The sequence below is a fragment of the Musca autumnalis genome, unplaced genomic scaffold (genome assembly GCF_047663935.1).
Source record: "Musca autumnalis isolate F117 unplaced genomic scaffold, ASM4766393v1 scaffold_4, whole genome shotgun sequence".
NCBI classification, from domain to species: domain Eukaryota; kingdom Metazoa; phylum Arthropoda; class Insecta; order Diptera; family Muscidae; genus Musca; species Musca autumnalis.
In genome coordinates this window covers 201,175,260-201,193,538 of record NW_027411977.1, presented here as the reverse complement: position 1 = coordinate 201,193,538, position 18,279 = coordinate 201,175,260, and the positions used below count along the sequence as shown (strand labels likewise).

The window sequence follows — 18,279 nt, the reverse complement described above, 5'->3', positions numbered from 1 at the left end:
GTGTCTCTATAGCATTCTGTCTTTAAAGTTTATTACCGGCATGTGCCGATATAGGACCAGCTCTACTTCGTTAGTAGATTTGGCTCGGAGCACCGTGGTGTTCACCTCGTGCTTGGCCAGAGTAAGATTGAGTAGCATGTCCGGATTCTGCTCTTCTGGAGCAAGTCTTTCCAGTTCGTCGAAAAGCAGTTCTTTATTTTGTCTCTCTTAATTATGCTCAACAGTTTTCGATGTAGGTCGTCCGCGTCCATTATTTCAGTCCAGTCAGCCGTAGGCGGGTTTGCATCAATCTTGGCTTTATTGTTGTCCTAGAGATCGCCTGTACGTAATATATTTTCTATCAGTAATGTAGCAAAAACAGCTGTAGGTGCCAAGCTAACAGCCGAAACACAATCGCTTGATCTTGACTACACATGGCTCCTCAACCTTTAGAAATTACTCTCTTTTAGATGCCACTTTTCGAAACCCAGGTATCATCAATTTCTCCAGTAAAACTTTTTTGATTCTGTTTTTTTAAGTGAAACTAATTTTAAATACTCATTTTAAAACTTTTATTATTTTTCGAATAAAATATCTAAAATATAAACTCTTATATTAACAGGTGAGATTAACGAAGGCACTTCTTTTTGATTCAATATGGGTGCAATGTGGGAGAGGATGTCCGAAAAAGCGTGGAAAATTAAAATAATAAAATATTTGGGAATAAAAGAAAATGCATATGATTTTCAAAATTAGTTTATTATAAAAAATTTTATTTCATTTTTCAACTTAGTAGATGGCTTATAAATAAATAAATTAAAGTTAAAAAAGGTAAAACAAAAAATGGTTAAAAAAAACATAAAAAAGGTTAAAATATTAGACTTAGGGATTACACTTAGGAAACTAGGTTTTAAAAACTACAAATTAAAAAAAAGTATACACAAGAGGGGGATCAACACAGTTTATGTTCTAGGGGTAGTTGCAATGAAGGGGAAGAGGAGAGGATGATGCGGGAAAGTCAGTGACATATTTAATAATGACTTAAAACTACTAATGAACTACTAATGAATATATATAATATTTAAAATAGGTTGCAAATTATAAATGTATGTTTTGAAGTGTGAAGTTTATTTGTTTAATTCCTAGCTAGTACAATTTGAACCAAAAGAGAAAAAATACTGAACCTTTAGAATTAAACAATAAAATATTACAAAATAGTTTTTAAAGCAATATTCGAGGAATACAAAATGACATATACAAGTTAAAACTTAGGAGATGCAAATGATGACATGTAATGGGATATGGTTAGTTACAATAAAGAACCGGGGCGGTTTTCGAAATCAAAACAGGTCGTCAAACCAAGATAAGAATATGAAAGTATACTAAAACAGAATCTTTAAAATCCATTACGAAATCAACTTAGTCTTCAATTTATATAAAAGACTCCTTGTAGTCGTCTCAAATTTGTTCCAAACTTTGCAGCTCCACTGCCTACAATATGTATGATGATGTGCTTAAAATGATACCTTAATGCATAGGAGTACGATACATTAATTAAATTAGGGAGGGATGTGCTATATTCTTAAATTCTAAAACTTAACAAAATACATTATTTTTAAAACTAAATTTTTTGTTCTGTTATAAAAATGTATGGCTTTAGTTTTGGTTATTTTCTGTTGTTGTTGTTGAGCATTATAGGTTGTTTGTTGCTGTTGTTGTTCTTCTTAAAGTTTTTTCTTTGTTACTTTAGGCCATTCAAATGCTGTTGTAGCGGCTCCAATCGATGCTGTAGAACCAGCTGAAAGTGGGGTTTTGTTACCACCACCAACTCCATTCAGTAATGTCGGCGTCTTCAAGGGTGCCAAAGGTCTATCCAGTATCTTATGGGAGTTATAGCCGCCGACATGTGGTGAAAGACGTCCATTGTTGTTGAGTTGTGTTACTTGCTGCAACTGCTGTTGTTGTTGGCCATTCGAGGAGGAGGTTATGATGGGACTGCTTATTGTTGGCGCTTGAGAACGTCTGTTTTTCGGCGAAGAGAAAAGAAGCATAGAAAAAGAAAATTAGTATTAAAATCAATCAAATATTTTATAAACGAAGAATAAATGAGATGGGAAAATGGATCTGATTTGTGAAAAAGCGAAGCTGATGAATTATCTAATATGAAATATTGGAGGTTACATGTATGCTACTAGTAAGGTATAGGGATGGGTTTATGAATGAAATCCCGATTTTGATGGATTATCTGAAATAAATATTGGTGGTTTTATGCATGCTGGTTGGGAATGTGTATGGGTTATGATTAAAAACAATTCCATTACGAGATTTGTCCATTATCAATACCGAAAAATATCAGTAGTTTAGGGCAAGTTGTTAGAATGAATGGAGGTTACATATGAGTTAGGATTGTTAAATATGAACTATTCAAAAATACTGTGTGATTTGACATTTGGTTTTGGTTAATTTTTCCTTTTATGAATTATTGTTAAATATCCATGATGATTGGTATGTTGATCCTTTAAAAAAAATCTTAATTCCTATGTCCTTCGATTTCACGACCATTGGGCTTATCACCAGAAATGATTAGGATCATACTCAACCAAACACTGTCAACTGAAACTATTGTGTAACAAATCGGGTCTTTTCGAATCGTAGATCTAACGGTCGCGGAAATATGTTAATTATTCAAAACCATCATTGACAATCTTGGATCCTGGCGCTTTTTTGAAATTCACCGCTTGCTCAAACTGGCAAAAGAAGTTTTTAAACATGCCCAATCAACATAGTCTACTCTAAACCGTAATCCTACTAATATTCCAAGAATACCACTTGAACGGGATTTTTGGAAAATTCAGCCCATTATCGAGAAAAGTATGGATAAAACAAGTAAGAACGGCGTTAAGTTCGGCCGGGCCGAACTTGTTATACCCTCCACTACAAGTTATATTGAAGTAAAATAGAATAATTAGTTTCCTTTCGTGTATGAAGAAGACTTAATACTAAATTTCAGCAATTTCGGTAAAACAATGTGAGGCACCATTCTATGGGGGCTATTTCAAAACGTCGATCTTTACCGACAAATTTCTGACGGAAAGTTTTTATGCTCAAAGAAGACTAAATACCAAATTTCCTATATTTCGGTAAGAGAATGTGGCTAAAACTACAAAAATACCGAAAATCAAGATGTAAGCTTCTATGGGGATATAGGACCTACGTATACTGATAATACTCTTCTGGAATATTTTATAACTCTTGGAAGACGAAATAACGAATTTCAGCCATTTCGGTTGGATATTGACGTCACAATCTTCAGTACCGGAGGTACCGTTCTATGGGGGCTATATCGAAACGTGGACCTATACCGACGAATTTAAGTCAGAAATGGGGCAATATGAAAGCGTGGACCTGTACAGACATATTTCACATTGAAGACTAAATACCTAATTTCAGCCATTTTGGTGGAATATTGAAGACACAACCTTCAAAATACGAAAAATCGGGAGGTAATTTTCAATGGGGGCTATATGAAGGGGTGGACCTATACCGACAAATTTAAATGGAAAGTTTGAGTACCCCCAACGAAGTCTAAATACCAAATTTCAGCCATTTCGGTGGAATATTGAGTCCACAACGTTCAAAATACCGAAAATCGGGAGGTTCTATGGGGGCTATTTGAAGGCGTGGGCCGATACCGACAAAATTCTGGGGGTATGTTTTATACCCCTAAAGAAGACTACGTACCAAATTTCAGCCATTTTAGTAGGATAATGAAGCTAAAACCTTAAAAATACCGAAAATCGGGAGGTACCGTTCTATGGGGGCTATATCAAAACTTGGACCGATATATCCCATTTTCAATACCAACCATCCTGCAAGTAATAAAAACTTCTGTAACAATTTTTGACTCTCTATCTTTAAAATTGCGAGCTGTATCTTGATTTCAACAGACAGACAGACGGACGGTCGGACAGACGGATATGGTCAAATCGACATCGAATTTTATGCTGATCAATAATATATATACTTTATAGGGTATCCGACGAATATTTCGATGTGTTACAAACGGCTCAATATTGAGATCGGGATCCATATCTTAGGAACTATTGGTTTCCCCTTGCAAAATATACAATACGATACCGGGTAGTCGTTTTAATCATGACTACCCGGTATTAACATTTCAAAACGATACGAGAAGTGGCCTTCTTTGGGTATGGACTTGCTCACGAAAACTATTACATCGTTGTAATCAGAATCACAAGCCACTACCTTTGATGAAAATTTCAAAACGATCCTCGAGCAGCTCCTAAACTGCATTTAAATGAAAAATTTGGAACTTTTGTGAGATAGTTAACGGAATGAGTTGTCCGATGTAGTCCATCTTTGAACTTGATTAAAATTCGAGAGATATGTATATTACAACGTGCAATGGTTAAAACACTATCGATAGTTATCGTGCCCGCCAGCCATTTTAAATTGTCACCGTCGATTTTTTTGGGGACCATTATGTTGGGATGCATGGCTTTGCCCACGAAAAACATTATATCGCTGTAAACAGGACCACAGGGAGTACCTTGGGTGAAAATTTCAAAACAATCATCGAACCACCCTTAAATTGGTCTTAAGAGAAAACTTGGAACTTTTTTTAGGGAGGTACCCGAAGGTGCTGTCGGATATAGCGCATGTTGGAACTTCATGTATTTTTGGAAGATATTAACTAAAGAACAAAGTTTTGGCGGAATCAGAATCCCACGTAAATGCCTGAAACTTGGTACCGGCAGGGAGTTTTAGCGCTTTTAGGCTTGGAAGTATGGGCTTGTCGCCGACAAAAGTTATAGTGTCATAACAAGGGACAACTTGCTACAAAACGATCCGAGACATGTTCTTAAATTGCACTTCTCCGAAATATTTTGAAAATTTGTGTGGCAGCCAACCGAAGAAGTGGACTAATATTGATATAGTCCATATTCAAACCTTATATAAGTCTAGACTTTAGAGGAAATTACGAGGAAAAAACTTGGAATCAAATCGCTTGCTCCCTTCGAGAGTTATAATGCACATCATTTTAGCGAAAAAATTTGAGCTTTTGTAGGCGAGGTAACCCAAGCAGTGGACCTATGTATGTAGCCCATTTACAAACATGATCTATGTTTGGAAAAAATATTACGAGGTGCAAAGATTGGCCCAAATCGGTTGCTCCAGTCGAGAGTTGTCGTGTGCACCCGTCAGCCGGGCAGACCACCAATCCCTGATATAAAAGCCATCAATCCCCACGAACATCCCGGAAGGACTTCTATCATATCAATAATTTCAAGAGGTGAGGAGATACCGACCTATTGAAAGCTGGGTGAGTCTCTACAAAAAACCAAATTTCTCATGAATTTATGGTCGCCCGTGCTGCTGTTCTCCATTCTAGCGTCTGTTCTTCATTCTATATTTATTTCAGATTTCATAATATTCGAGCTATAGAACAGCGACTAGGTTTAATGGGGGACTCATCATATGGAAACTATTTCTCCCGCCACAAGCAATGTTTATAGCCTCAGCCTTTGGGTTAACTAGGGTATGTGCCTCACCGAAATAACGGGTTTGGACACCGAACCGTGTATAAAGACTCCCTTCTGGTCGTCTATAAAACCAGCTTCTAGTCTCTCTAAAGACTCCCTTCTGATTTCTATAAAGAATCTCTTTTGGTCGTTTATAACGGATATCATCCTGTCCGCAATAAAGATTCTGTTCTGGTCGTCAATAAATACTACCTTCTGTTCTCTTTAAAGGATCCCTTCCCATTTTCTATAAAGACTCACTTCCCGTCTTCTATGAAGACTTCATTCCGGTCAATTGCAAAGTTTCCATTCCAGACTCTAATTACGGACGTCTATAAATACACCTTTCTTCTACCCCTTCGTCTACAAAACTCAATTTTCCTCGTCGATAAAGACCCCTTTGTGACCACCAATAAAGACTCTCTTCCGGTCACCTGTAAAGACTCTCTTCAGTCTATAACAACTTATTTGTGGCCCTCTAAATTCCTGCAAAGACTATTTTCAGGTTGTCTATAAAAAAAAAACTCCCTTTTGGACGTCTATTCTGTACCTACGTCACCACAAAGAAACTTAGATCAATGTCAAAAGTTTGCTGACCCATTGGTTAGCAAATACCTCGCCATTCTAGGTGTTAAATTATTTGTGCCTTTTGTGAGGTAACCTATTTCGAAACTGGCTTGGCATTATTTATTCTTTCATTTTTATTATGTCAGAAATGAAGCGGAGCAAGAAAGCCAGCTAGTAAGGCTTCCTACGTACCGAGGCCTTGAGGCACTCCTTTCGTAGTCCTAATTTACATTGGGCGAGTTTACTTGCGGCAATTGTCATTTTGTAGGAGAGAGAGGTGAGGCATATGGTAACCCTTTGCCTCTCAGCACCCTCTCTCACCTACAAACTAACAATTGCCGCAAGTAAACTCGCCTAATGTAAATTGGGACTAAGTTTTAGAGTGTGCAAAGTATTGTGCCCCATCTGATTTCTAGAGCAATTAAAAACACTCCTCAGGATTTCATGTAGATGATCCTAGATCTCCAACTTCGGTTTAGTTCCAAACATGAAGAACTGCATTGAGATTCTCGAAGTAGGAATTGTGGCGATCTTCATTGGCAAAGTACTCGACCTGATGTTGATAACATCAGTGATGTATGCCTCCGTTTGGTTGATCCATTAAACGTTATTATTAACAGGACAGATATCTGGTCTGATGTAAGCCCTCTCAGACGGACTCTCAATACACCCAAATGGATCTAAGATCAAGGATAGCTTGGTACCAGTAATGACTGCAAAAATCCATTAAAACTACAACAAACTCCTACTTCATTTTAAGGGACGATTCTGTCAATCAGGAAGTCAGCTGAGTAGGTTTGAAAGGCTTTGCAACAGCTTCATAGGGCCCATTACTATTTATGTCAATAGTCAAGGTTTCCGAGTGAATTAGCTGTCGAATACAATAGCTAACTGACAATGAAATACTACAGAATTCAGATAATTCGTAATTTTTTTCTTTTTAAATCTTTCAAATGTGTATAACTGAGGTTAAAAAGTACATAACCTCTCATATTCGATGTGTTTGTAGAAAAATATAAGGAATTTTGACTAAAAATCACTAAAAAGTGTTTACATGAGATGTGAATTAAATGAAGTGGACTGAGTGGAAAATTATATTATGGTGGGGTGCAATGGTATGCACATCGCCTTGCACGCTGAAGGTCTAGGGTCCGATTCCCGGCCAGGCAACATCAAAAATTTTTCAACGGTGACAAAATACCCCTTAGTAATGTTGGCGACAATTCCTGAGTATTTTAGCCATGTAAAACTTCTCTGCTAGTGGTGCCTTAGGGCGCGCCGTTCGGACTCGGGGATAAACTGTAGGTCCCATATCATTGAGCTAATATGAATCGGGGTGCACTCATTGATATAATAGAAGTCTCCCTTGTCCCTACCGGGATGTTTGTGGAACAATTATACAATTATATTACAAACGTTTGAAAATGTGAGGTTATGGTAAATATGTTCGACTAGCACCGACGTTGGCAGAAATACATCTCAAAACTATATACCACTGAAAGAAATATTGACGTTTTTTGAGTAAAAAAAAAAAATAGCTAAAAATCAACAAATTGGGAAGGGTCACCTCTTTCCACGTCGGTTGGTGTTAGGATCCCTAACCAAACACTATCGACCAAGGACACTATCACAAATATATTTTTACGTTTAAACATGGATTAACTATGAAAATTGACTACAAAACTGCTAAAAATAGACATGTTTTACAAGTCAACGTCCAAACAACACTACATTATATTAAATGAGGTTATGGCTGATGGATTTGATTCTGAACCCTCTAGGAACGATTTCAAAACCTTTTGTAATACAAATATTAAGTATACAGTAGCGGTATTCACTCATGTTGGTAAAGTGGCATTGTAGATCTTGTAAATCTTGTTAATATTGTAGATCTACAAGTGTTTACAATACCACAACAACAAAATACATGAAAGTTTAATTTACCACAGGGTTGTTAATTTACTCGACCTAAAAGTATTGTAAACATTCCATTGTACTTTTACAAGGGTGTAGAACAGCTGATTGTTGTGTCGTCACTTTGTTGTGAGTTTTATTTTTGTCGGAGTTTTGTTTTTTGGTAGAAAAATGGGAATAACAAAAAGAATAAAAGAATGGAGGCCAAGAAAAAAACAATTTTTTATGAAAAAAGTGTAATAAAACTGAAACTAAAAGATAGACTTACGACGACGTTAAGATTTTTTGATTTGTTTACGATATTCACAAAAAAGACATTCACACTTCGTTGTAAAAAACCCTGGTACATATAGTACATTAACAAGAGTTGTAAATCTACCACAATGAGTGAATACCGCTAGTATGATACGTTTGATTTTAAGTAGTTTCTATTCGCCTAAATTAGAAGAAGTGAGGTTTAGTTTTACATTTCAACCATAACCTCACTTATTTGTTCACATATTCATTATTATGAAGTGCAATGGAATAAAACCCTACAGAACAACTTAGAAGAGGTGCATTTCAATCGATTTTACCGTGCAAATATTTGAAAAAAATGTTTTCTAATCTACAACATTTTGAAAAGTATAAAATTTGGGTTAATTTACTAACATTGGTTACTCGGTTTTATTACTTCTACTACCCTTTTTCAGCTTTACTTGTAAATTCAGGGTCATCAAGGGTTTTTTGCCATTAGCAGAGCTGGCCAGGACAATTTTTACAAGATTGGAAAATAAGAGTTAAAACATTAAAAGAAAATTGAGGTTAGGTATGTGAGTGATAACAACAAATTTAAGGGGGTTGTGGATTGAAAACACTATATATATTAAGAGGTTTATATTAAGAGACTTATATTTTTATAATTGATTGTATTTTAATTAATAAAAAAACAGGGAACCCAATTCGACCTAACCTAATATTCACATAGTGGAAAACACTACCAATTACCTCCAATTTAAGTTAATTTAAATTCAATCTAAGATATACTAGAAATAAATTCTTTCAATTAAATAAATTACTATTTTAATCCTACATATTTGCTCTAATTTTGTTATTATGTATAGGAAAGACATAGATTGAACTCAACCTCACAGACCTTTTTCTAAACTATTTCTATTAATTTTATTTAATTAAAAGTCTTAATGGTGTCGTTAAAATCTATTCTTCCACATATTTGTATGTATTTTTGTTCTTAAAATGTGTTTTTTTCTGAAACTATGGGGAACCCATTCACCCTAACCTAAACGTTTTTTGCCATATAAGAAAAGCTTCCATTTCCATCTACTGAAGATCCTCCTTAATATTTCCCTAAAATCTATTCTGCAACTTACTTCTGTTGAGTTATGGTAAACACCGATTTCGAGACAATCCGTTTTCCCGTGTGCCAGATGCGTCCAATGTACTTCATGCGTTGTATGGCAATAATGGCCAAAGCGACAGTCCTGTAAAGCAAACACAAATTAGTTCCTTTTCCCCCGAAAAAATTATTCACAAAATATGTAACTTACTTAAATTTCTTCTTGGGATTTGTCTGCTCTACCAGTTGACCACCATGGAAGGCTTCCAGAGCCCTTTGTTCACTGTCCTGATAATTTTTTAGGGAAATCTTCAAGTAACGCTTTTGATAAACCAAAGCTTTACGATGTGATTCAACGCGTAGATATCGACCCAATAAATGATTACAACGTTCTTCAAGTTCTGAAACACTGGCACTGCCACCCAATTGGGATTCAAGTTCTTCACATTTACGTTGTAACTGACGTCGTTCCTCGACGAGGTATTGAACCGTTTCAGCCATTTGTTTATTTTCTTGGGTATTTTCGGCAAGGAGGGAATTAATTTCTTTCATTTTTTGTAGGAATTGTTCGGGTACGGAAGTGGTACCTTCACGTGCTGCCAGCTGTGAGTTGGCATTGGCCAAGGCCTCAGCCAATTTGCCTTCACGTTGGGCCGAACGTTCCAAGTCGTAACGTAACTGGGTAATGGTTTTGGTGAGGGATTCCTTTTCAAGTTCAAGGAGGGAAAGTTGATTTTTCAGTTCCTTCATTTCAGCCATTAGTTGGGCATTTTCTTTTTGTTGTTGTTCCTTGCGGGTAAAACGTCGAGTCTCGGCAGCCTGTAAACTTCCTATGCGTGCTTCAAGGCTTTCAATTTCTTGGGTTTGTAGAGTTAATCTTTCTTGCAAGTGATCAATTTCCATTTCGGCATTTTCCTTGTCCCGGGCCACTTTATCCATTTCGCGTTTCAATTTGTCACAATATTCAATTCGTTCGGCCAGTTCCTTTTCGTAACGTGAGCGTTCACGTTCACAGTTTCTTTGCAGATCAGCCGATCTTTCACGTTCCCTTTCATTTTGGGCAGTGAGTAATTTAATTTCACTCTTCAAACGTTCGGCCAGTTCCGATTCAAAATCACTTAGGGATCGAGGAGATTTACGTGGCGATTCGGTGGGGGATTTTAGCAGAGAAGAATTGCGGCGACTATCCGTCCTCTGCAGAGTGGTCAGTTGGGTTTGTAAGAGTTCACACCGTTCCCTTTCGATATCCAAATGTTTGTGCAGCTCATCCTCTTGGGCCAAGGCAGTTTCTAAACGTTTACGCATTGCCTCAATAATAAGAACATCTTGTTCCTGTACTTCCTGGGAATGCTGTTTCTCCTCCAATAGTTCACGCCTTAGTTCTTCCGCATGATCTCTTTCCACAGCAATTTGGGCCCGCAAAGCTTCCAATTGATTAAGTAGATCCCTTTCTCCCGTGAAATTCTCATCATCTGTTGTGCCGGGAGCCTCAATACCCACATTTTTATCCACATGAGAACGATCTAAATTATTCTCCTCCTCACTTTCAATGGCCTTTAGAATATTCGAATCCAATTGGGCGGAGTAGTTTAGTTCCTTTTCCACTTGTTGGGCAATTTCATCTACGGAAAATTGTCGTGAGCTGTTATCACTGCTTTGTTGTTTCCATTTCTCCACTTCCCGCTCTAAGTTGACAATTTGTCTTTGCAATTCGCCGATTTTATCTTCAGCTATCGACAGTTTGGTCGATAGGCTGAGCAGACGTTCATCTTTGGCCTTGATTTCCAAATTGAAATTTTCAATTTCCTTCTTTCGATTCTCGTTGTCTTTGGCAGTGTATTTGCATTGTTCGTGGGCCTCGCTAATGGCCCTTAACTCTTTGCGCAGACTTTCTCTTTCGAGAACTTCTTTTTCGGTATTTTTCAGCAGTGTTTGTTCCAATTCGTGGACGCGGCGCTTAAAGACCTCTTCACTTTCCTGCAGATTTTTCATATTCTTTTCATGTTTGCTAAGCAAATCGGAACGTTCCTTTTGCCATCTCTCTTGTTCCCTTTGTAGCTTCTCAATTTCTAATGATTTTTCCATAAGGTCCTTTTCAAGTTCCTTGATTTTTAGGGTATTTTGTTTGAATTCCTCCAATTCCTCTTGGCATCTTTGCAGTTCATCCTGCAGATTGTTGAGCCGCAATTGGGCCGAAACCAAATCATCGCAACTCAGTTCCTTTTCCATTTGCAATTTATCAACTTGTTGGTGCAAATCCTCGATTTGTTTATTTAAAGCCTCTATGGTGGCATTATCCTCTTCAGCTGTCGCCTTACCATGTTCCTCCTCCATGTGACGTGGACTTTGATAGTTGCCGGGAGTTTTCAATTTTGAATCCTCACTGAATTCCGAGAAATTAATTTGTCTTGGCACTAATGTGGGGGTATTGGTGGCTGCAGATTGAGCCGAACCCAGCAATATGTTGGGATCCTGGAAGTAGTGGGGATGATCAAAGGTGTTGACCTGATGCAAAGTGGCAAAGCCTGTCAGATCTTCGGTGCGTTTGTGGGTCAAGTTGGCCACAGCACCCTTTGTGGTATCCATGGTATGTTGCAAGAATCCACCACTACCCTCAGGCAATAACAAGGGGGAGCTGGTATTGCCACCCACTGCTCTGCGCACCACATCTGGTTCATCAAATTCAGATATCGAAACAATATCACTTAAAGTTCTGGCACTAAGTTTCGAACCACCAGCATCTTCAGGTTTCTTGCCGCCCAGCAAACCCATGGATGAACCCTGTGTAGCATCCAAGGCATTTTGCAACTCCTTCTCCTTGTTTTCCAGTTGTTCCTTCAGATGATCAATCTCCTCATTCTTATCGGCCAACATGGTTTCCATCAAATCGGGCAAGGCCAATTTATTGATCATTTCATTTTTAATTTTATCCTTAAGCTTTTGATTTTCAGCCTGTTTCAGCTTCAATTCATTCTCCAAACGTTCTATGGCACTGCGATCGGGTTGATGTTCCACCGCCAGCTCAGCTTCCAAACGATCAATGACCATTTTACTCTTCTCCAATTGTTGTTTCATGGTGGCAATTTGTTTATCACGATTCGAGAGAGTTTCCCGCACCGTTTGCAGTTCGCTTTGCAAATCATGGATACGTATGTTGAGGTCCGAGGTATTGGCACGTTGCAGTTCTTCGGCACGTTGTCGCTGTTCTTCGAGGCGGGATTGCAAGGCGGAAATGCGTTGCGTCTGCTCGGACATACGCTCCTGCAGCGATTCCCGTTCAACCTGAAGTTCCTAGGGGAGAAGCGAGAGAGAGAGAGAGAAGAAAGATTTTGATTAGAAAGGTGTATAAAAAACGAAATTTCATAATTGATGCTCATTTTGAAGATTTAACATTTTGCAAGACTTACGTTGGGCGCCATTATTGAAAACTAAGCGAATCTAAATTCTTACTTAGGGAGACATTGGGTTAGTTGTCGAAAATGGCGCCCAACGTTAGAATTTACCTAGTTTAGCTGTCGATAACGGCGCCCAACATAAGAAGTTCGTTCTTTATATTTATAAAAATCTATAACTGATAAAGTTTAGGTCCCACATTCGAAAATTAGAACTATGACGCCCATTAAATTTTTACGTTGGGCGCCATTATTAAAAAACTATCCGGATTATATTTTTTTTATTTTATTTATTTTTTTTTTTTTTGTTAGATTTCACAAATGACCCGCAAAGTCTCCAATTGATCGAGTAGATCGCGTTGGCCAGTGAAATTTTCATGACCGGGAACCTCAGCCGGGGCCCTCAACACCCACATTTTTATCCACATGAGAACGATCTGAATTATTCTCCTCCTCACTTTCAATGGCCTTTAGAATATTCGAATTGAATTGGGTGCAATAGTTAAGCACCTTTTCCACCTGTTGGGGAATTTCTTCATTGGAATAGATCTCAATATGGCGCCCAACGTAAGAATCTAAATTAGGTTAGTTTTCAACAATAAGGCGACCCAATGTAAAAATTTGCATGGAATAGGTAAAAATAAGTTTTTAAGTTGGGCGCCATTTTTGTTAACTAACCGATTATAAATTCGTACGGAGGCGTTAACTTTCACAAATGGCGCCCTAGAAGTTAGTTTTCAAGAAATTGGCGCCCAACATAAAGAGTCCTTGTTTTATATTTATAATTGATATTGTTTGGTTGTCATTGTTGTCAAATTAAATCCCAATATAAGAATTAAACTGAATTTAGTTTTCAATAATAGAGCGCAAACACATTTGCATTTGAAAAACCAAAAGTTCGAGGACAGAGAAGCCATTCCACAGTCGATATGTCTGAAGAGCTGCCCAACTAACAGCGAAACCGGTTACATAATTTGGTGGCTGTGTGGGTTCGAGTCGTTGGCTTTCCTTTTTCACTTGCAAAAAATTTCGATCATCAAGCTTAACTCTAAACTAGAAAATTAATAAAAATCAGTACAAATTATCTTCGCCCTAACAGGCACAATTTCAAAAAATAAGTTTTTAGGTTGGGCGCCATTATTGTTAACTAACCGAATATTAATTCTTACGTAGGCGTTAGTTTTTAAGAAATTAGCGCCCAACGTAAGAATAATGGCGCCCAACGTAAGTAGTTCTTGTTTTATATTTATAAAAATTTATAATTGATATTGTTTGGGTGCCAGTTTTGAAATTAAATCCCAATATAAGAATTAAACTGACTTCAGTTTTCCATAATGGCGCCCAACGTAAAGAAATCATACTTAATAAATATTTGAAAATGTTAAATGCTTCCACACGACGCCTCTTATAAACACAAAATCGTACTCCAAATTTTCAATCTATTCTTTAAATCACAATAGCGATTTAATTTTAAATGCCTTAACGAGTTCATAGTCCTTTCAATGAAATGAATTAATTTTCTTTTTTTTTTGTCATAACTGACCCAACAAATATTAATTTAAAATGCAAAAATAAATGGCAATTGAAGATGCTACTCGTGCTACTCTTTTTGCCACGACGGAACAAAACTTCAATGGCCAACAACAATGGGAGACCATTAAACAACAAGTATGAGGTCAACAATGCAAAATAAACACCAATAAATTTCGAATGGAATGTTGAGGAGGAGAAATGGCTGCTGATTACACATGTTGCAAAGTGTTCGTCTTCATCAGAGGAGGGAGTGAAAGAGAGAGGAGTTCAAATTTTTTATGTTTCCCTCTTAAACAAATCTTAAACTGTTTTGCTTTTAAAAACTTAGCCCTTTAAGAGGGTGCAATGAAGTGGAAGCATTGTTTGTTTGGATATTTAAGCTTAAGGAGTTACACTTCCGGAATTATGCCATAAGATGAGGGCAAAAATTCAATTTGTTTGCAATGTGGCACGTCATTCGATACACTGAAGAAGGTGGTTTGAACAATTTGGTAAAAAGGGATTGTTTGTGGAGGCCAATTAACAACTATAAAATACTAAAAATGGGGCACAACGTGAAAGTATTGTTAATGAATCACAACAAAAACAGTAAAATATTCATAATGGCGCCCAACGTGAAAGGATTTGCTATGAATATCCATAAAAACTGCGAAATACAAAAAGTGGCGCCCAACGTGAAAAGATTGTTATGATTAAAAAATTCCAAAATAAAACTTCCACAACCACGACTCTAAGAAAATCTTCGGAACATATTTGGTTTTGTCCTATTAAGGCGAAGGTCATTTTAAGAGTGATATTTGAATTAATTCTCTTTCGAGTTGAGCTGTTATGACCTAAGAGGTACATTGAAAATTAGGAATCCACCGAAACCCCACACATTCAACCATTATTCTAGACCAATCATCAGGCATATTAGAATGTTATTTTAGTGGGTGGACGAAGGCTAAGCTTGGAAACTAGCATTTATACCACAAATCATTCGAAAATTGTATATTCGAATTATTTATTTATTTTAATGTTAGTTATTTAATTCCAAACCTTTCATATGGTCCGACTTGGATGGTAACCCTATTTTTCAATGCTTTATTACAAATACTAAGGCAGCTTTTTTCCACTTTTATTTATATTTGTCCTTTGATTATGAACTCAACGTAATGTCTTGAAAAAATGCACAACTCCAGAAAAAAACTTCGGAACATACTTGGTTAAGAATCCCAAGAAAAACTGCAAATACTAAATATGGCGCCCAACGTGAAGACTTGAAAAAATCTTCCACAACTCTAAGAAAAAAACTTCGGAACATATTTGGTTAAGAATCCCAACAAAAACTGCAAATACTAAAAATGGCGCCAAACGTGAAGCCTGGAAAAAACTCGCAGCTTTATGGGAAATCTTCGGCACCTATTTGGTTAAGAATCTCAATAAACACTGCAAATATTAAAAACGGCGCCCAACGTGAAACCTTGAACAAAAATTCCATATCCCCAAGTAAAAAGAATACCAAACAAACACTGCAAATACTAAAAATGGCGCCCAACGTGAAGTCTTGAAAAAAAACACTTGCACAAATCTAAGAAAAAACTTCGGAACATATTTGGTTAACAATCCCAACAAGAACTGCAAATACTAAAAATGGCGCCCAACGTGAAGCTCTGAATTCCCACAACCATAACTCTAAGAAAAAAATTCGGAACATATCTCGTGAAGAATTTTAACTAAAACTGCTAATACTAAAAATGGCGTCCGACGTAAAGTCTTGGAAAAAACTTTCACAACTCGTAAGAAAAACTTCGGAACATATTTGGTTAAGAATCCCAAAAATCTCAGCATTGAAAAAAACTTCTACAACTCTTAGAAAAAAATGGCGCCCAACGTGTAGCCTTGAAAAAAAAACGCCCATCCACAATTCGTAAGAAAAAACTTCGAAACGTAGTTGGTTAAGAATCCCAACAAAAACTGCAAATATAAAAAATTGGCGCCCAACGTGAAGCCCTGAAAAAAATTCCACAACTCTTAAGAAAAAATCTTCGGAACCTATTTGGTTTTGAGAATAGAAAACATTTAAATAAATTCACAGTAAAATTTTAATTACAAAATTATTGGAGTTTTAATATTTCCTAAATTCTTTAGACCACCCCCCGAAGACCACTTGATGCCTCTCTCATCCAGAGTATCATTTACTATTATGCCAGTGCTAAATAAAAACAATCTCAGCACTTGCTGTTTTTATTTCAATATTGTCTCTTATGGTGGGTGGTGGCAAACCTAGTAGCCAAGCTCATCTGAATTATAAACCCTCCTTCCCAGCCAGCGAGCCGAACCAGACTCAATAAACTTAAAACGCTGCTTGCTGCAGTCATAATGCCCATTCTACTAAAAATGTACGAAAAGTGGAAATAAAGGAAGGTGACGTTAGTGTGATGATAATTCTGTAGGGGTTTCTGTGACGAAGTGCTAATATTTTTTCATAATGTTGTCAGTTTGTGTGTGTCTGTCAGTCATCCAGCCAACCAGCCATCTAGTCTGCAAGGTATATTTTGTGCGTTAAAATGTCACGAACCCCATGGCGTTTAATATTGGATTTTAGTGGAGGGAAAATATAATTTTTTATCAGGGCCACCCACATTCATACGTAGATTTATTCATGGCAATCTAGTAGAAGTGTGTGGTGAAAGTATGAGGATGTCAGATTAAAGGTGAGACAAAAAACACAAAAAGGTTAATAGTATTAAAGGGTCCCTGGTAGCATATCAAGGAAGACGAAAAGTGCGGAATTGTAGGCAATAAATCAATAAAAGGGATAACTTGGTTTGCTTAAAAAAATTTGCTAAAAAATTTAAATAAAATTTAAAAAATTTAAATCAAAATAAAAAATCGATTATTGAAAAATCCACGATTATTGAAACAAATATTTAAAAATACCCACGATTATTGAAAAAGTATTTTTAAAAAATAACCGATTTTTTAAAAGATTTTTTTAAAGTCTATTGAAAAAAAATATTATTGAAAACATATTTTTAAAAAATCCACGATTATTTAAAAAAATTTAAAAAATCCACGTTTATGGAAAAAATAATGTCAATGAACACACGATTATGGAAAAAATATTTAAAAAAATTCAAAATTATAGAAAAAAACATTAAAAAAATCCAAGGTAATGTTTTAAAAAATCCACTATTTTTGAAAAAATATTAAAAAATATACGATTATTGAAAAAATATTTTTCAAAAAATGCACGATTATTAAAAAATAATTTTTCAAAAAATCCACGAATTTGGAAAATGCTTTAAAAAAGTATTTTTAAAAAATTAAACGATTATCGAAACAATAGTTTTTAAAAAATCAACGTTTATCGAAAAAATAGTTTTTAAAAAATCCACTATGTTTTTGTTATCGTTTGGCTATAGGCTTTTTATAAATAAAAATCGATGTTGTGATTTTTAATGATTTCTTTTATTTCCAATATTTCGATTGGAATCTCCAATCATCATCAGGGAATTAAAGAGAGTTAACGTTGTGTAATTGTCAGCGAACTTACTTTAACTCAACGATTATTGAAAATATGCCTTCAAAAAAATCTACGATTACTGAAAACTATTTTTAAAAAATCCACGAATATTAAAAAAGTATTTTAAAAAATCCAAGATTATAGAAAAAATATTTTTCTAAAAAATACACGATTAATGAAAAGTATTTTTAAAAAAATCACGATTACTGGAAAAATATTGTTCAAAAAATCCACGATTACTGAAGAAATGTTGCTTAAAAAACTCCAGGATTTTTTTAAAAAATCCATGATTATTGAAAACATTTTTTAAAAATTTTAAAATCCATGATTATTGAAAAAAAAAAATAAAATCCATGATTATTGAAAAAAAAAAAATAAAATCCATGATTATTGAAAAAAATTTCTTTTTTAATCCATGATTATTGATAAAAAAAGCTTTTTTTAAATCCACGATTATTGAATAAATATTGTTTAAAAAACCCACGATTATTGAAAAATAATTTTATA

The 18,279-nt window shown here is 35.8% G+C and overlaps 1 protein-coding gene across 19 annotated transcripts in view; it reads right to left on the bottom strand.

The window, feature by feature from the left end:
* Positions 1-534: 534 nt before the first annotated feature.
* Plp (Pericentrin-like protein) overlaps positions 535-18,279 on the bottom strand; it is a 164,469-nt gene continuing 146,724 nt past the window's right edge. For 13 of the 19 annotated variants that reach the window (XM_073981184.1, XM_073981188.1, XM_073981193.1 and 10 more), the window contains 3 exons: positions 9,551-12,630; positions 9,374-9,484; positions 535-2,001 (listed from right to left, as the gene is read on the bottom strand). In XM_073981184.1, the coding sequence (XP_073837285.1) occupies positions 1,704-2,001; positions 9,374-9,484; positions 9,551-12,630 (3,489 nt within the window). In that variant the 3' untranslated portion in view covers positions 535-1,703. Of the gene's footprint in view, positions 2,002-8,654; positions 8,745-9,373; positions 9,485-9,550; positions 12,631-18,279 lie in introns of all 19 variants that reach the window. The other 6 variants (XM_073981179.1, XM_073981185.1, XM_073981189.1 and 3 more) reach the window with 2 other exon arrangements.